General features: G+C 40.5%; 1 protein-coding gene across 8 annotated transcripts in view; it reads right to left on the bottom strand.

The window, feature by feature from the left end:
- The window catches only part of XRN1 (5'-3' exoribonuclease 1), a 117,887-nt gene that overhangs the window by 71,661 nt on the left and 30,528 nt on the right, over positions 1-15,698 (bottom strand). For all 8 annotated transcript variants that reach the window (XM_062213754.1, XM_062213781.1, XM_062213763.1 and 5 more), the window contains exons 15-18: positions 12,634-12,753; positions 2,345-2,514; positions 312-432; positions 119-217 (exon numbers count right to left, since the gene is read on the bottom strand). In XM_062213754.1, the coding sequence (XP_062069738.1) occupies positions 119-217; positions 312-432; positions 2,345-2,514; positions 12,634-12,753 (510 nt within the window). The remainder of the gene's footprint in view (positions 1-118; positions 218-311; positions 433-2,344; positions 2,515-12,633; positions 12,754-15,698) is intronic.

Raw genomic sequence — 15,698 nt, 5'->3', positions numbered from 1 at the left:
AGATTTTGAATTTCTGGAGTTAACAGCATGTTATACCTCCTTCGTAAATACTTCAGCACTTATAAATAGTTTTATGCCTAGTAAGCTTTAGTAAATGAATGATAAATAAAATACTCACAAGTTCATCTGAGTCTGTATTCATTAAGATTTCCAACATCATGTTTTCACCACGACTGCTTTGCTGGAACACTTGAACACCACTTTTCTTCAAAAAAAACTAAAAGAATGATAAAAATTTAATTTTAATGCTTTTTAATCAATCACTTTGCATTTAATAAAGTAAAAGAGCTCTGAACCAAAAAGTCACTGACATTGTGTTTGATGTGTTTCAGAGAAGGAAATCCACAGAAATACAATGCTTTCTGATCAACCTTGGTTATTTTGTTCTTATTTATGTCTACACGCCAAGCATCTAATGATATTATTTTGTACCTGGAAAATAAACAAAGGCATTTCATTTAAAATTCATACAATACAATCAATTAGGTTTTTAATTTCCTTTGAATATTTTGCAAGAGACATTCTTGCTTCTTAAGAAAAACACAAAGCAGGCAAAGCTAGATCCTCTGTTATTGGGCCAGATACAATCATGCATGTAGACTACTAAGCAGAAGTTTTCCCCCATTAATTTTAAATAAAACTAAAATATTTATATATTTATTTGAAAGGGAAAGAGAGGCAGAGACAGAGAACAAGAGTTCTGCCATCCACTGGTTCATTCCCCAAACATCCACAGTATTTGGGTTAAGTCAGGCCAGAGCCAGTAGCCAGGAACTTCATCCTGGTCTCCCGCATGGATATTTGGAAGGAATCAAGATCCTGGGCAATCACCTGCTACCTCCCAGGCACATTAGCAAGAAGATGGATTGGAAGTACAGAGCAGCCAGGAATTGTACTAGGCACTGATATGAGATGTGAGTGTACCAAGTGGTGGCTTCACCCACTATGCCATGATACCTGCTCTTACAAGGAAAGGAAAAAGCATAACAAATCTCTATATTTTTCATGTTCTGGGACCCAGGATAGGAAATTAATATTTTCAGGGGCCAGCGCTGTGGTGTAGTGGGTAAAGCCGCCGCCTGCAGTGCTGGCATCCCAAATGGGAAACGTTTCGTGTCCTGGCTGCTCTACTTCAGATCCAGCTCTCTGTTATGGTCTGGGAAAGCAGTAGAAGATGGCCCAGGTCCTTGGGCCCCTGCACCCGTGTGGGAGATCCAGAAGAAGCTCCTGGCTCCTGGCTTCGGATCAGCACAGTTCCAGCCGTTGCGGCCGTCTAGGGAGTGAATCAGCGGATGCAAGACCTCTTTCAATCTCTACCTTTGTCTCTGCCTCTCTGTAACTCTTCCTTTCAAATAAAAAGATTAATAAATCTTTTAAAAAAAGAAAATTAATATTTAAAAATATTTATTTATTTATTTGAAAGGCTGAGTTTACAGAGGGAGAAACACAGAAAGACAGAGAGATCCATCGTCATCCACTGGTTCACTCCCCAAATGGCTGCCAAAGCTGGAGCTGGGCTGCTCTGAAGTCAGGAACTTCTTCCAGGTCTCTCCCACAGGTGCAGGGGCCCAAGCACTTGGACCATCCCCTGCTGCATTCTCAGGCACAATTAGCAGGGAGCTGGATTGGAAGCGGAGCAGCCGGGACTGGAACTGGTGCCCATATGGGATGCCAGTGTTGAAGGCCGTGGCTTAACCTGCTACGCCACAATGCTGGTCCCCCAAATTAACATTTCATAATACCAATTTCATCTTTTACTTTGCCTTAACAAGAGGAAAAATCATAACTGGGAGATGTCTGCTTTATTTGTTAACTCAACTGCTGACTGGGCAGATTGAACAGAGAATGAGAAAAGAGAAAAAACGAGGACTTTTTAATGAAGAAAAGAAAGGAAGAAATGGATCTGAGGTAAGAAAATATAGGGGCTTAATTTTTTTTCCTTTGTCCTACTTGGGTAGTTAGCAGGAATAAGATACTAAATCATAGTATATCTAATGCTTGGAGCAGAGACAAGGACAGTGGAAATAAAATGCAGACAAAGAGCTTTTGGGGAGAGGAAAACATGGCAGAAACACTAAAGAGAAAAAATTCACAACAACTTTAACAGAAGGAAAGAGAGCAGTAGAATCTGATTAAAGCAGAGAAAACTGTTTATAGAAACAGATGTTAAGAGATGCTATGATTCTTGGCAAGCTGGATATAACTCATTGATTAACAACTGGCTATATATATGAAATTGTCTATTAATTCTTCAAATAGATATTCAACATTCACGTGTGTGCATGTGTGTGGGAGTCAGGGCATTCTTTTACTGTTGTTAAAAAAAATTACCAAACAACATTACCTTGCACAACATCGTTCTATGGCAGGAAACTTTTCTGGCCATGGAGAGGGGTAGGTGAACTCTGTTTCTCTATCATACCAACACATTAGGCACTCACTATGTTGGTTTCTTTTCTTCTCTTCCTTTTTGAGGGAGTGGTTACAAGCTTCCATTGCTTCCAACAATCGCTTCTGAATATAAAGATTGAAGAGGAATGTTAGGAGCATAAAAATTCCATGATCTCAGGGCTAGCACTGTGGCATAGCAGGTAAATTCTCCACCTGTGATGCCAGCATCCCATATGGGCAGTGGTTTGAGTCCCAGCTGTCCCACTTTGTATCCAGCTTCCTGCTAACATGCCTGGGAAAGCAGCAGAAGATGGCCCAAGTGCTTGGGCCCCTACATCCACATGGGAAACCCAGAAGAAGCCCCTGGCTCCTGGCTTCAGCCTGGCCCAGCCCCAGCCATTGCAGCCACTTGGGGAGTGAAACAGTGGACAGAAGATCAATTGATCAATCCCTCTTGTCTCTCTCTCTCTGTTACTCTTTTAAATAAGTAAATAAATAAATCTTTTAAAAAAATTCTGTGATCTTAACATACAGAACAAATATTTTCCAATAGAATCACTATTTGTATTCTTTTATTTTTTTATTATTTTATTTTTTAATTTTTTTGACAGGCAGAGTGGACAGTAGAGGGAGACAGAGAGAAAGGTCTTCCTTTTTGCCGTTGGTTCACCCTCCAATGGCCGCCACAGTAGATGCGCTACGGCCGGCGCACCGCGCTGATCCGATGGCTGGAGCCAGGTGCTTCTCCTGGTCTCCCATGGGGTGCAGGGCCCAAGCACTTGGGCCATCCTCCACTGCCTTCCCAGGCCACAGCAGAGAGCTGGCCTGGAAGAGGGGCAACCGGGACAGGATCGGTGCCCCGACCGGGACTAGAACCCGGTGTGCCGGCGCCACAAGGCGGAGGATTAGCCTACTGAGCCACGGCGCCAGCCACTATTTGTATTCTTAAAAAGCAAAGTCTTAACTAATGGAAAAATCTATTTCATGAAATAAAAAATTGACATTATTTATTTCTTTCAAAGGTCTCTAGAATATCGCTGCCACTGAAGATTCCTCTGAAGATACTATTCTTTTCTTTTTTTCATTTTAAAGATTTATCTATTTAATTGAAAGGCAGAGTTACAGAGACAAGGAGAGACAGAGGGAGAGATCTTCCATCCGTTGGCTCACTCCTCAAATGGCCACAATGGCTGGGGCTGGGCCAGGTTAAAGCTAAGAACCAGGGGCTTTTTCTGGGTCTCCCATGTGGGTACAGGGGCCCAAGCAGTTGGGCCATCTTCTGCTGCTTTCCCAGGCACATTAGCAGGGAGCTGGATAGGAAGTGGGACAGCTGAGACTCAAACCACTGCCCATATGGGATGTTGGCATCACAGGTGGAGGCTTAACCTGCTATGCCAGAATGCTGGCCCCTAAGCTATTATTATTAACAGTAACTGCTAATGTGCAGATAAGTGCAGTAGCACAGAAATCAAATTTTAAATGTGAATTTATGATTAATTATTATTACCTAATTCACAGAGCATTCTGTTACTTTATAAATTCTGCAGTGGTATAACAATATCTACCTTTCCAAATTAACATGTAACTCCAATCAGTGCTTTAAAGTAGTTTCTTTAAAAAAGGTCAAAAATGATGTCAGTTTACATATGAAAAAATGACTACCTTAGAATAGAAAGAGACTGTTATTGCATAAAAAAGTTAACTAAATAGTAGTAAACCAAATACGCAAACATCTCTCATTCACACACGCACACACACACACACACACGTACCACCATGAGTATGAGTAAATCCACCTTTTTTTTTTTTTTTTTTTTTTACAGGCAGAGTGGACAGAGAGAGAGACAGAGAGAAAGGTCTTCCTTTTTGCCGTTGGTTCACCCTCCAATGGCCGCTGCGGCCGGCGCATCTCGCTGATCCGAAGCCAGGAGCCAGGTGCTTCTCCTGGTCTCCCATGGGGTGCAGGGCCCAAGGACTTGGGCCATCCTCCACTGCACTCCCGGGCCACAGCAGAGAGCTGGCCTGGAAGAGGGGCAACCGGGACAGGATTGGTGCCCCGACTGGGACTAGAACCCGGTGTGCCGGCGCCGCAAGGCGGAGGATTAGCCTAGTGAGCCGTGGCGCCGGCCGAGTAAATCCACCTTTACACATAAAACCTTTTGCTATTTGTAGAAAAAAAAATTTAATTTATAATACAAAAAATAAGATTCTAAGAGAGAAAGTGCTTAAGCTTTTTATTTATATAACTCGGGGGAAAGTAGACAATTCTTCTAAAGACAAAATTGTATAAGCACACAGCCTTTAGCCAGGTACAAAGGAAATATTTAATCAATATTTGCTGACTGAAGATATCTTGTCACTCTTTTCCTTGGATTATACATCATGGAGTAATGTTGTCAATGAGAGGACATTATGCTAGACAAGTGACAGCCTTCTGAGACTTTTCCAAAATAACAATTTAAGATTCACAAGAAGTTATGAAATTAGTACAGAATATTTCCATGTACCTTTGACTAGTTTTTCCCAATGGTAACATCTTACATATAGGAATAGTTCATTACCAAACCCAATGACAATGAAAGAGGCACAACACCATTAACTAATATACTAATTTTTACAATTGACTTTTTGCTTTTGGTACCTGGCACCATAGAACTTTTATCATACACATAATTTCATGGAATCATCATTAAACTTGGTATATAGAACTGTAATACTATCATAAAGAAACTCCTCAGTATTATTTCTTTATAGTCACACCACACCCACATCTCTAACTCCTGGCAATCACTGATATGTTTTATATCATAATAATGCTGACATTTATTTTTAAGAAATTTAAAAATTATTTTAATTGTACATATTTAGGGTGGTGCACTGTGATAATTCTATATGTCTTTATTTATTTATTATTATTATTTTTTTATAGGAAGAGTGGATAGTGAGAGCGCCGGCCCTCTATATGTCTTTGATGCTAAATCAGGTTGGTTAATATTTCCATATCCTTAAACATAAAATATTTCTGGCCGGCGCCGTGGCTCAATGGGCTAATCCTCTGCCTGTGGTGCTGGCACACCAGGTTCTAGTCCCGGTCGGGGCACCGCATTCTGTCCCGGTTGCCCCTCTTCCAGGCCAGCTCTCTGCTATGGCCCGGGAAGGCAGTGGAGGAGGGCCCAAGTCCTTGGGCCCTGCACCCGCATGGGAGACCAGGAGAAGCACCTGGCTCCTGGCTTCGGATCAGCAAGATGCGCCGGCCGCAGCAGCCATTGGAGGGTGAACCAACGGCAAAAAGGAAGAGCTTTCTCTCTGTCTCATTATCCACTGTGTCAAAAAATAAATAAATAAATAAATAAAGCATTTCTTTGTGATTAACAATAATTTTATAAGACATAATTTTTGATATTTCAATAAAGGTATATAATATATACTGCTCAGATCAGAGTAATTAATGTTTCCCCACTCCTTGTCATTAACTTATGTTTGGAGGCTTTGAGCTTTTCTTTCCTATTTGTACTTAAAATGTATAACAGATTATTATGAACTTCAGTCACTTGCTATGCTGAAGAAAACTAGAACTTACTGCTTTTATCAAACTGTGCACTATCTAACCTCTAATCCTTCTCTTGTCGTTTCAAGAATATTACATCCATGGAACCACACAATATGTAACCTTCTGAGATTGACTATTTTCACTAAAGTGAGCTCTTCTCATCAAAGTTGTTTGTATCAATAGCTCATTCCTTTTTACTGCTGAATAGGATTCCTTTATATGGGTGTACTAAAATTTGTTTATCCATGTACTACAGTTTATCCATTTACCCACTGAAAGACATTTAACTTTTTTTCCAGTTTGAGGTTATTCCAAATGAAGTTACTCTAAACATCTGTGGGTAGGTTTTTGTATGGATTAAGTTTTCATTTCCCTAGGATAAATATTTAGGGCTTTGATTAATATCTTCCATGGTAAATGTTAACTTTATGAGAAATAGTTAAACAGTTTCCAGAATGGACTCCTAGACCTCTAGCCCAATAATCCTATTTGCTGTTTTCAAACTATTTACAGAAGAAATGATAGAAAGAGGCAGGCAACTACAAAATGTCTAAAAGATTGTAGAGTGAGATAAATAACACTGTGCTACAATTTCTTAAATCTAAGATATCCCTAATATTGTAAGGCACAGAATCAAATTCCTAAAAGCCTTTCAAGAAATAAACAGTAAACTGGATATCCATTATGTTTCCCTATTTGATAGTGGTATTTATATTCTATTCTTCAATATCACCTTCCAATTGTAAGTCTAATCCTTCACCTTCAAAATATAAAGATTTTTCTGGGTCACCAGATCCTGTGAAGGTTAGCATTTCACCTTTATAATCTTGAACACTGCAGCATCTTTAGGACAGACATCTAACCCTAAGGTATGGTGATGGAGTGGATGCTGTCATATGTTGCTGTGATCGGAAGTACTGAAGGATTTATTCCCTCAGACAGTAGACGTGCTCCTGGCTTACGATGCTCAGCTGTCAGGGCTCTTCTGGCAAATATCCTCAGGTGAAGTCATTTCACCCAAGGTCATGTACTCTTCCAAAAACAAGTCTGCATCAATTGACTGATAGAGGAAAAGAATAGTCTAAAATCCTTCACAGCAACTTGGGAAAACTTGAAGGTCATTCCAGGCTCAGAACAACCTAGAATCATTTTCGAGCTTTGTGGAGACGTCATTGAAGCCCAATCTATTCTTTTGATCAATCCCGTTTCCTTCTCTCTCCCATATCTTAAAAGAGCAGTGTTTAAGAGCCTAGGGAAACAGACTGCAGAGCCACATCCAGAAAACAGATCTGGATTCTAAATCATGGTATATTCCCTGCTCCTAGAAAACAGGAATCTGACAGTATGCTTAATATAGCTGGATTTCAGAATTCTGATGAAACATGGACTGATATATAGTGCCACAGAATGTCTATCACACACAGAGATTCATGCAACCATCACTAAACTTAGTAAATACAATTGTTATGTACTTCTTACTTTTGCTCATTTCAGCAGCAGAGACTTATTGTGGTTATCCTGTCTTCCTTTCTCCATTAAACAGGGAACACAGAAAATTTGGTTAATTTATAGGTCTCTGAATGGAGATACACCAAAGAAGCTTCATTTGAGGAAACTGATACACATCAGGAACTGATTAAAAGATAAAACTCTGGGGGGTGGGCAGTTGGCCTAGCAGTTAACCATGTCCCATACAGGAAACTTAGTTTCTTTTCTTTCTTTTTTTTTTTTTTTCGTTCTTTTGTTTTTAGTAATTACTTTCAGTACCAGGCTCTGCTCCAGACTCCAGCTTCCTCCTAACACAGATCCTGGGAGGCAACAGTGATGGCTCAAGTACCTGGGTCCTTACCACCCACGTGGGAGACCTGGACTCAGTTCTGGTCTCCTCACGTCAGCCTGGCCTACTGCTGGCCATTGTGGGCACTTGGGAAGTGAAACAGCAGATGGAAGATCTGTTTACCGCTCTCTCTCAATTAAAAAAACAAAAACAAAAATAGATTTTGGAAGCAGGAATCAGAATGTATTGTATTTGGATGTGATATGTCTATTTTAGCCAAAGGAAAGAATGTAGTTTGCAAAGATGGCTGCAATCATTTCTACTACCCTGGTAGGAAGCCCTTTTAAAACTAAGGAGGTAAAATAAATATTTTAAAAAAAAAAGGTGTTGGGGGGAACTGGTGCCGGCATCCCATATGGGCGCCAGTTCAAGTCCCAGCTGCTCCTCTTCCTATCTAGCTCTCTGTCATGGCCTGGGAAAGCAGTAGAAGAGGCCCAAATCCTTAGGCCCCTGCACCCACGTGGGAGACCTGAAAGAAGCTCCTGGCTCCTAGTTTCGGATCGGTGCAGCTCCGGCCGTTGCAACCATCTGGGGAGTGAACCAGCAGATGGAAGACCTCTCTCTCTGTCTCTACCTCTCTCTGTGTAACTCTGACTTTCAAATAAATAATACAAATCTTAAACAACAACAACAACAACAACAAAAAAACTATAAAGGTAAAGTCTATTTCCCCACTCCTTAAATCTGAGTTTGTCTTAGGACTTGCTTTTTCTTTCTTTCGTTCTTTCTTTCTTTTTTTTCTTTTTTTTTTTTTTTTTTGACAGGCAGAGTGGATAGTGAGAGAGAGAGACAGAGAGAAAGGTCTTCCTTTTTGCCGTTGGTTCACCCTCCAATGGCTGCCGCGGCCGGCGCATCTCGCTGATCCGAAGCCAGGAGCCAGGTGCTTCTCCTGGTCTCCCATGCGGGTGCAGGGAGACCATCCTCCACTGCCTTCCCGGGCCATAGCAGAGAGCTGGCCTGGAAGAGGGGCAACCGGGATAGAATTCAGCGCCCCAACCGGGACTAGAACCCGGTGTGCTGGCGCCGCGAGGCGGAGGATTAGCCTGTTGAGCCATGGCGCCGGCCCAAGAGGTTTTGTAACCTCTGTTTTTTCCTTCTTGGAACCCAAGGTCATTGTGAGAACTGAATCTGGGTCAGCCTCTTTGACGGTAAATGTAGAGAGGCTTGGATCACAATCACAATCAACACTAACAATCAACCATACTTGTATGTGTGATGCCATCTCAGACAACCAATTCCAGTGTGCTACAGAGGACTGTAGTGCTTCAGAGATCTTATGTGTGATCAGCAAAAGAACAAACCTGACCCAGTCCAAACTGCTGACTCAGAATTGTGAGCAAGTAAAGAGACTTTAAACAGAACCCATCTCTTGCTCATATCAACCTCCTTACCTTGCACCCATAAATAAATCAGGTGGAACACTAATAAAAAATGCATAGATGTGAAAGGAAGTCTCACACAAGCTCAAGCTGAAAGGATGTGTGTGCGCATGTGTATATATGCGTGTGTATATGTGCAAAGAAGCTCACACCTTACAGGTTAGGTTCTTCCTGCTTATACTACTAGAATTTGAGCAATAATTCTCTATGAGGCACAAATTGGTCTCATCAATATCTCTCAGCTCTGAAAATCCTGCCATTTATCCCAATTTGATGGTTTCCACCATTACTTTCTCTGATTAAAGTATAACAGGAAGTTTGCTTTTCATATCTACATACCTATTTTCAGATACCTTACTTTGCACGTAAATTCTAAGGTTATAGTTTTTGCTTACAAAAACTATAAAGAATGTAGTAATTCTGTTGCTACAAGTTTTTATCAGAGGTATATCATAATTAATCTTTTTGAAAATACTTAAAATGTCCTTTAGGTTCTCAAGCTGAAAAGAAACTTCATTCACAAAGAATTAAAGTGATAACCGGATGAACAACAATAAACATCTATATGGAACTAAGTTGCATACGTGCAGGCAATAATGACTATCTCATAGCTCAGTCCTCTGTCTAGTGGCCAGCAAATGTCTTTTTACAAGCAACAAGCACCCTTATTTAAAAACTAGTAAGATGTTGTAGAACTGTTCAAATTTTTATATTTCTTTGTTACTTGTGTATTTAAAGAAATGTTGGATAAAGAAATTCTTTGAAAATGTTGAATTTGTTGGCATCAAGTTGTTCAAAATATTCCTTAACTATCATTATGTGTGGGCTCTATAGGATAGTTCCTCTAGGCTGGCGCCGCGGCTCACTAGGCTAATCCTCCGCCTTACGGCGCCGGCACACCGGGTTCTAGTCCCGGTCGGGGTACCGATCCTGTCCCGGTTGCCCCTCTTCCAGGCCAGCTCTCTGCTGTGGCCTGGGAAGGCAGTGGAGGATGGCCCAAGTCCTTGGGCCCTGCACCCCATGGGAGACCAGGAGAAGCACCTGGCTCCTGCCATCGGATCAGCGCAGTGCGCCGGCCGCAGCGCGCTACCGCGGCGGCCATTGGAGGGTGAACCAACGGCAAAAAGGAAGACCTTTCTCTCTGTCTCTCTCTCACTGTCCACTCTGCCTGTCAAAAAAAAAAAAAAAAAAAAAAAAAAGGATAGTTCCTCTAATATTCCCAATATTGGCAGTTTATGTATCCCCCTCTCTTCCCTCCATCCTCACTTTTTTTTCTTGATTCAAATATCTAGGAATCAACTTTCAGTTTCATTGATTTCTCTCTGCTGTTGGTCATTTTCCCTGACTTATATTTCTATCTTTTGTTATTTTTTCATCTGCTTAGGCAGAAGCTTGGATAACTTTCTTTTTAAACAAAGATTTATTTATTCGTTTGCAAGGCAGAATGAGAGAGAGAGGAAGACACAGACAGATGTGCAATTGCCTGCAAGAGTCAGGTCTAGCCAGGGGGATTCCATCTGGTTCTCCCACCTGGGTGGCAGGAACCCAAGCATTTAAGCCATCATCTGCTGCCTCCCAGGCCCATTCCCAGGAAGCTAGATTGGAAGTACCGAGTCGCTGGGACTTGAATCAAGCCCTTTGATATGAGATGTGGGCATCCCACGTGGCCATTTCTGTTAACATATTTTTAAGATTTATTTACATATTTATTTGAAAGGCAGAATTACAGAGAGAGAAGCTGAGAAAAAGAGAGAAAAAAAGATATCCCATCTGCTGGTTCACTATTCAAATTGCTACAATGACCAGGGCTGGGTCAGGCATAAGCCAGGAGCTAGGAACTTCACCTGGGTGAAGGGGTCCAAGCACCTGGGCCATCCTCTGCTGCTTTCCCAGGCACATTAGTAGGGAGCTGGATCAGAACTGGAACATCCAGGACTCAAACTGGTGCCCACATGGGATGCCAGCATCACAAGTGACAGTTTTACCTGCTATGCCACAACACTGGCCCTCCAAGAGGTCATTTAACCAACCATGTCACCATGCCTGCTGCTATATAATTAAAAATTTTTTTCTTGTTCTTAATTTAGAAACATTAAGTTTCCTTTTAAGCTCTACTTTAGTCAAATCACAGTTTATGATAAGCTGTATTTTCATACTCATTCAGATAAAATATTTTTAAAACTTTCCTTTTATTTTTAAATTTTCTCTGTATTTCCATTTTATTTGAAAGGCAGAGAGAGAGAACCCAAACATCTGCTGGTTCACTACCCAAATGCCTACAACAGGACAAATCCAGCAGCCCAGATCTCAATCCAATCTCCCACAAGGGTGACAGAGACCCAGGTACTTGAGCCATCATTTGCTGCCTCCCAGATGTGTATTAGCTGGAAGCTGGGACTCAAACACATGCACTCTGATATGGGATACTGGTATCCCAAGTAGCACCTTTTATCACTGTACCAAATGCCTTCTAATTCCAATTTTAATTTCTTCTTTTTTCCAGAGATTATACAGAAGTGTATTATTTATTTTCAAAATATTCAGAGATTTTCCAGATCTTTGTTACTAACTTCTAATTTAATTCTGCATGTTCAGAGAATATTCTGTATATAATTTCAATTCTTTTAAATTTATTAAGACATGTTTTATGGTTCAGCAAATAATCATTGTGAATGTTTCTTATTCAATTACAAAGAATATATTTTGCAGTTTTTGGGTGTAGTGTTCTATAAATATTAATGTAGCTAAATATGCATCTTGCATTATTCAAGTATTATATATCTTTCCTGATTTTTTTGTCTTCTTGTGCTATTGATTCCTCAGAGGCAAGTATTGCTATTTCCAACTGTTTTGAAATCAGCATATGAAAGAGTTATCTGTACCCCCATGTTTACTGCAGCTCAATTCACAATAGCTAAGATTTGGAATCAACCCAGATGCCTATCAACTGGTGACTGAATAAAGAAGTTGTGATATACATGCATGACAGAATACTACTCAGCCAAAGAAAAGAATGAAGTCCCATCTTTCACAACAAAATGGATGCAATTAGAGAATATTATGCTTGCCAGTCAGTCCCAAAAGGACACATATCATGTTTTCTCTGATTTGTGATAACTAATACACAGAATACAAAAACAATGTGATATATATGAGTGAAACTGACATTTTGAAATTATTATTTATAATCCTTGTCTATACTCCTCAGGAACAGTGGTATTTCTCCTTACTACTTGTTGAATTCTTTAGTGGAAGACTAAGCTTGTGATTATAAAGCAAATTGAAAGTATGTCATTGTAAAAATTAAAAGAAAAATAAGAAAGGAAGGAGGAGGGAAGGATAGGAAGTACCACTATGTTCTCTAAACTGTATTTACAAAATACATGAAATTTGGTCCCATTATATATAATACATATATGTATAATGCATATAAAATTACATATATATATGTGTACACAATAATTTCATATACTGACCTCATCAATAAAAGGTATTAATACCACAGCTTCCCACTCCTGTTGTTTCCCATTTAGGTCTGTTTTAAAATCAGGTGGATAATATTCTATAATTGGTGAGTCTTCACTGGTCATCAAATGCTGTAAAAATAAAATAGTATAATATGAATGAGAATATCAGTTTAGATCTTTGTTAATATATTTGTAGCATTTCCTCATTTTAGTTTAAAATTTTAAGCAAGCTAAATTTTTATATCTTAGACATGTTATACTACCTATATTTTTTGATTTTCTACTATGGGATTCTTATTTCATTAATATTTATCAATGACCTGTTTTACTCTGGGCTTTGCTGTTTTTCATTTTTTAATTGTCTTTTCACATTACAAGACCTACCACATAAATTCTATTTTTCACACTCAGACTTCATTTCAGTTCATTCCAGAGGCTACTGTCTTCTTTTTTTAAAAGATTTATTTTGTATTTATTTGAAAGGCAGAGTTACAGAAGAGGAGAAGAGGAAGAGAGAGGGGGAGAGAGGGAGAGATAGATCTTCCATTTTCTAGTTCACTCCCCAAATGGCCTCAATGGCAATGGCTGGAGCTGGACCATGCCGAAGCCAGGAGTCTGGAGCTTCTTCCAGGTCTCCCAAGTGAGTGTAGGGGCCCAAGTACTTGGGCCAAACTCCGATGCTTTCTCAGGCACATTAGCATCCAGGACTTGAACAGGCAACCATATGGGATGCTGGTGCTGCAGGAGGTGGGCTTAACCAGCTAAACCATAATACCAGCCCAGTCCTCCAATTTTAACCTCAAATTAACAATCTACTTTTGTGTCCTAATCAACTGGTTGCATTAAGTAATCTAACAACTGTCATTTCAATTTAAAAAGAAAAAAAAATCCTAAAATCCAAGAGTCAGTGCATCACTTGTATCGAAGAGAAACATTCCAAAAACACATTTTTATTAAAGATTATATAACAGAGGTAGACAAAGAAAGCATAAAGATGTCTTATGGGAAATAACTATGAAAGATTATATAAGAAATTATTATTTTAAGAAGATATTTATTTATTTGAAAGGCAGAACTACAGTGAGAGAGAGATAGAGAGGGAGTGAGAGAGAGAGAGACACACACACACACACACATACAAAGAGAGATATTCATTCCTGGTTCACTCTTCAAATGACTGGAACAGCTAGGGTGGGCCAGGCCAAAGCCAAGAGCCTGGAAATTCAACCACATCTCGCAGGGGCAGGTACTTGGGCCATCGTCTGTTGTCTTTCCAGGCACATTAGTAGGGAGCTGGATAGGAAGTGGAACAGCAGGGCCTTGAACCAACACTCATACTGGATGCCAGTGTTGCATGCTGCAGCTTAACCTGCTATGTCACAATGCTGGCCCCTCTAAAATTACTATTATTATTATTTTTGATAGGTAGAGTTATAGAAAGTGAGAGAGAGACAGAGAGAAAGGTCTTCCTTCCATTGGTTCACTCCCCAAATGGCCGCTATGGCCGGCACTATGCCGATCCAAAGCCAGGAGCCAGGAGCTTCCTCCTGGTCTCCCATGCGGGTGCAGGGGCCCAAGCACTTGGGCCAACCTCCACTGCCCTCCCGGGCCACAGCAGAGAGCTGGACTGGAAGAGGAGCTTCCAGTCTAGAACCTGGCGCCCATATGGGATGCCGGCGCCACATGCAGATTAACCAAGTGAGCCACGGTGCCGGCCCCTAAAATTATTTTGAAAGAAATAAAACAGCAAACTCCCAGGTGATACTCAAAATACTTAATAAGCAACACTGCATGGAACTGAGCAATTAAAACAGATGTGGCTGTAAAACACTTGCAGGGTCATCCTCCAGAGTAGTTGAATTTAAGTATCTGAAGGAATAAAAACAAGCATCCAAAAAACATATGAAGGAAGTCAGGAGTCAGGATCAAGGATAAACCAAGGTTCAGAATGATGCAGAAGGGTTCTAACACTGTTAAAGCAACGGGGTCTGTATGTGTGGGTATGTGTTCACTAAAGTTCTTCAGACTATGGAATGACAAAAGTATGAAATGGACATTTGGTTCAGTGGTTAAGAAGCTGTTTGGGAGACTTGCATCCCACATTGGAGTGCCTGGGTTCAAATCCCACCTCTGCTTCCAATTCCAGCTTCCTGCAAATGCATACCCTCACAGGCAGGAGGTGATGGCTCAAGTACTTGGACTCCTGCCATGAATGTGGGACACCCACACTAAGTTGTGGGCTCCTGGCTTTGGCTGGCGTTTGAGGAGTGAACCAGCATATGGAAGATCTCTCTCCATCTGTCTCTGTCTGCCTTTCAAATAAATAAAAATTTTTTTAAAAAATAGAAATAGATTGATACCCTTACCTTTAGTCAGCCTACTATGTTTAGTCTATCATCCTCATTAATAACTTTTCTCTTGATATGTGAAATGTTGTATTTAAATATGAGATATACATGAAATATGTTAACCAGAGGAAATCCTTTCATTTTACAATTTGATAGTTGAAACGTTTAAAATACAAGCATACTCATTAGATGGGTAATACTGCTGTAAATGACTTATCAGAACCACTCATATTCATAAGAAGTAAAAGAAAAGAGGAATAAATATTGTTTAGACCAAGTAGATGGCTTCTGATTTTGTCTGTTTTACTTTCTTCAGTGTTGAGACAAGTTGATGGTGCTTTAAAGGGTTTAAAAATAAAGAAGCTGGGTTCTGAATGGTTTAAGGAGTTTATTTGTATTTTTAAAAAAAAGCTGACAGGGCCGGCGATGTGGCACAGCGGGTTAAACCACTGCCTGCAGCGCTGGCATCCCTATGGGTGCTGGCTATTCTACATCTGATCTAGCTCCAGGTTAATGCTCCTTGGAAAGCAGTGGAGGATGGCCCATGTGCTTGGGCCCCTGTACCTACATGGGAGACCCAAAGAATCACCTGGGTCCTGGCTTCAGCCTGACCCAGCCCCAGCCCCAGCCACTGTGGTATTTTGGGGAGTGAACCAGTAGACGGAAGCTCTCTCTCTGTCTCTCCTCCTTTCTCTCCCTATAACTCTAACTTTCAAATAAAAAATA

Source organism: Lepus europaeus, chromosome 2 (assembly GCF_033115175.1).
Source record: "Lepus europaeus isolate LE1 chromosome 2, mLepTim1.pri, whole genome shotgun sequence".
NCBI classification, from domain to species: domain Eukaryota; kingdom Metazoa; phylum Chordata; class Mammalia; order Lagomorpha; family Leporidae; genus Lepus; species Lepus europaeus.
Note: the sequence above shows the minus strand (reverse complement) of the source record. Positions and strands in the feature narration are given on the sequence as shown.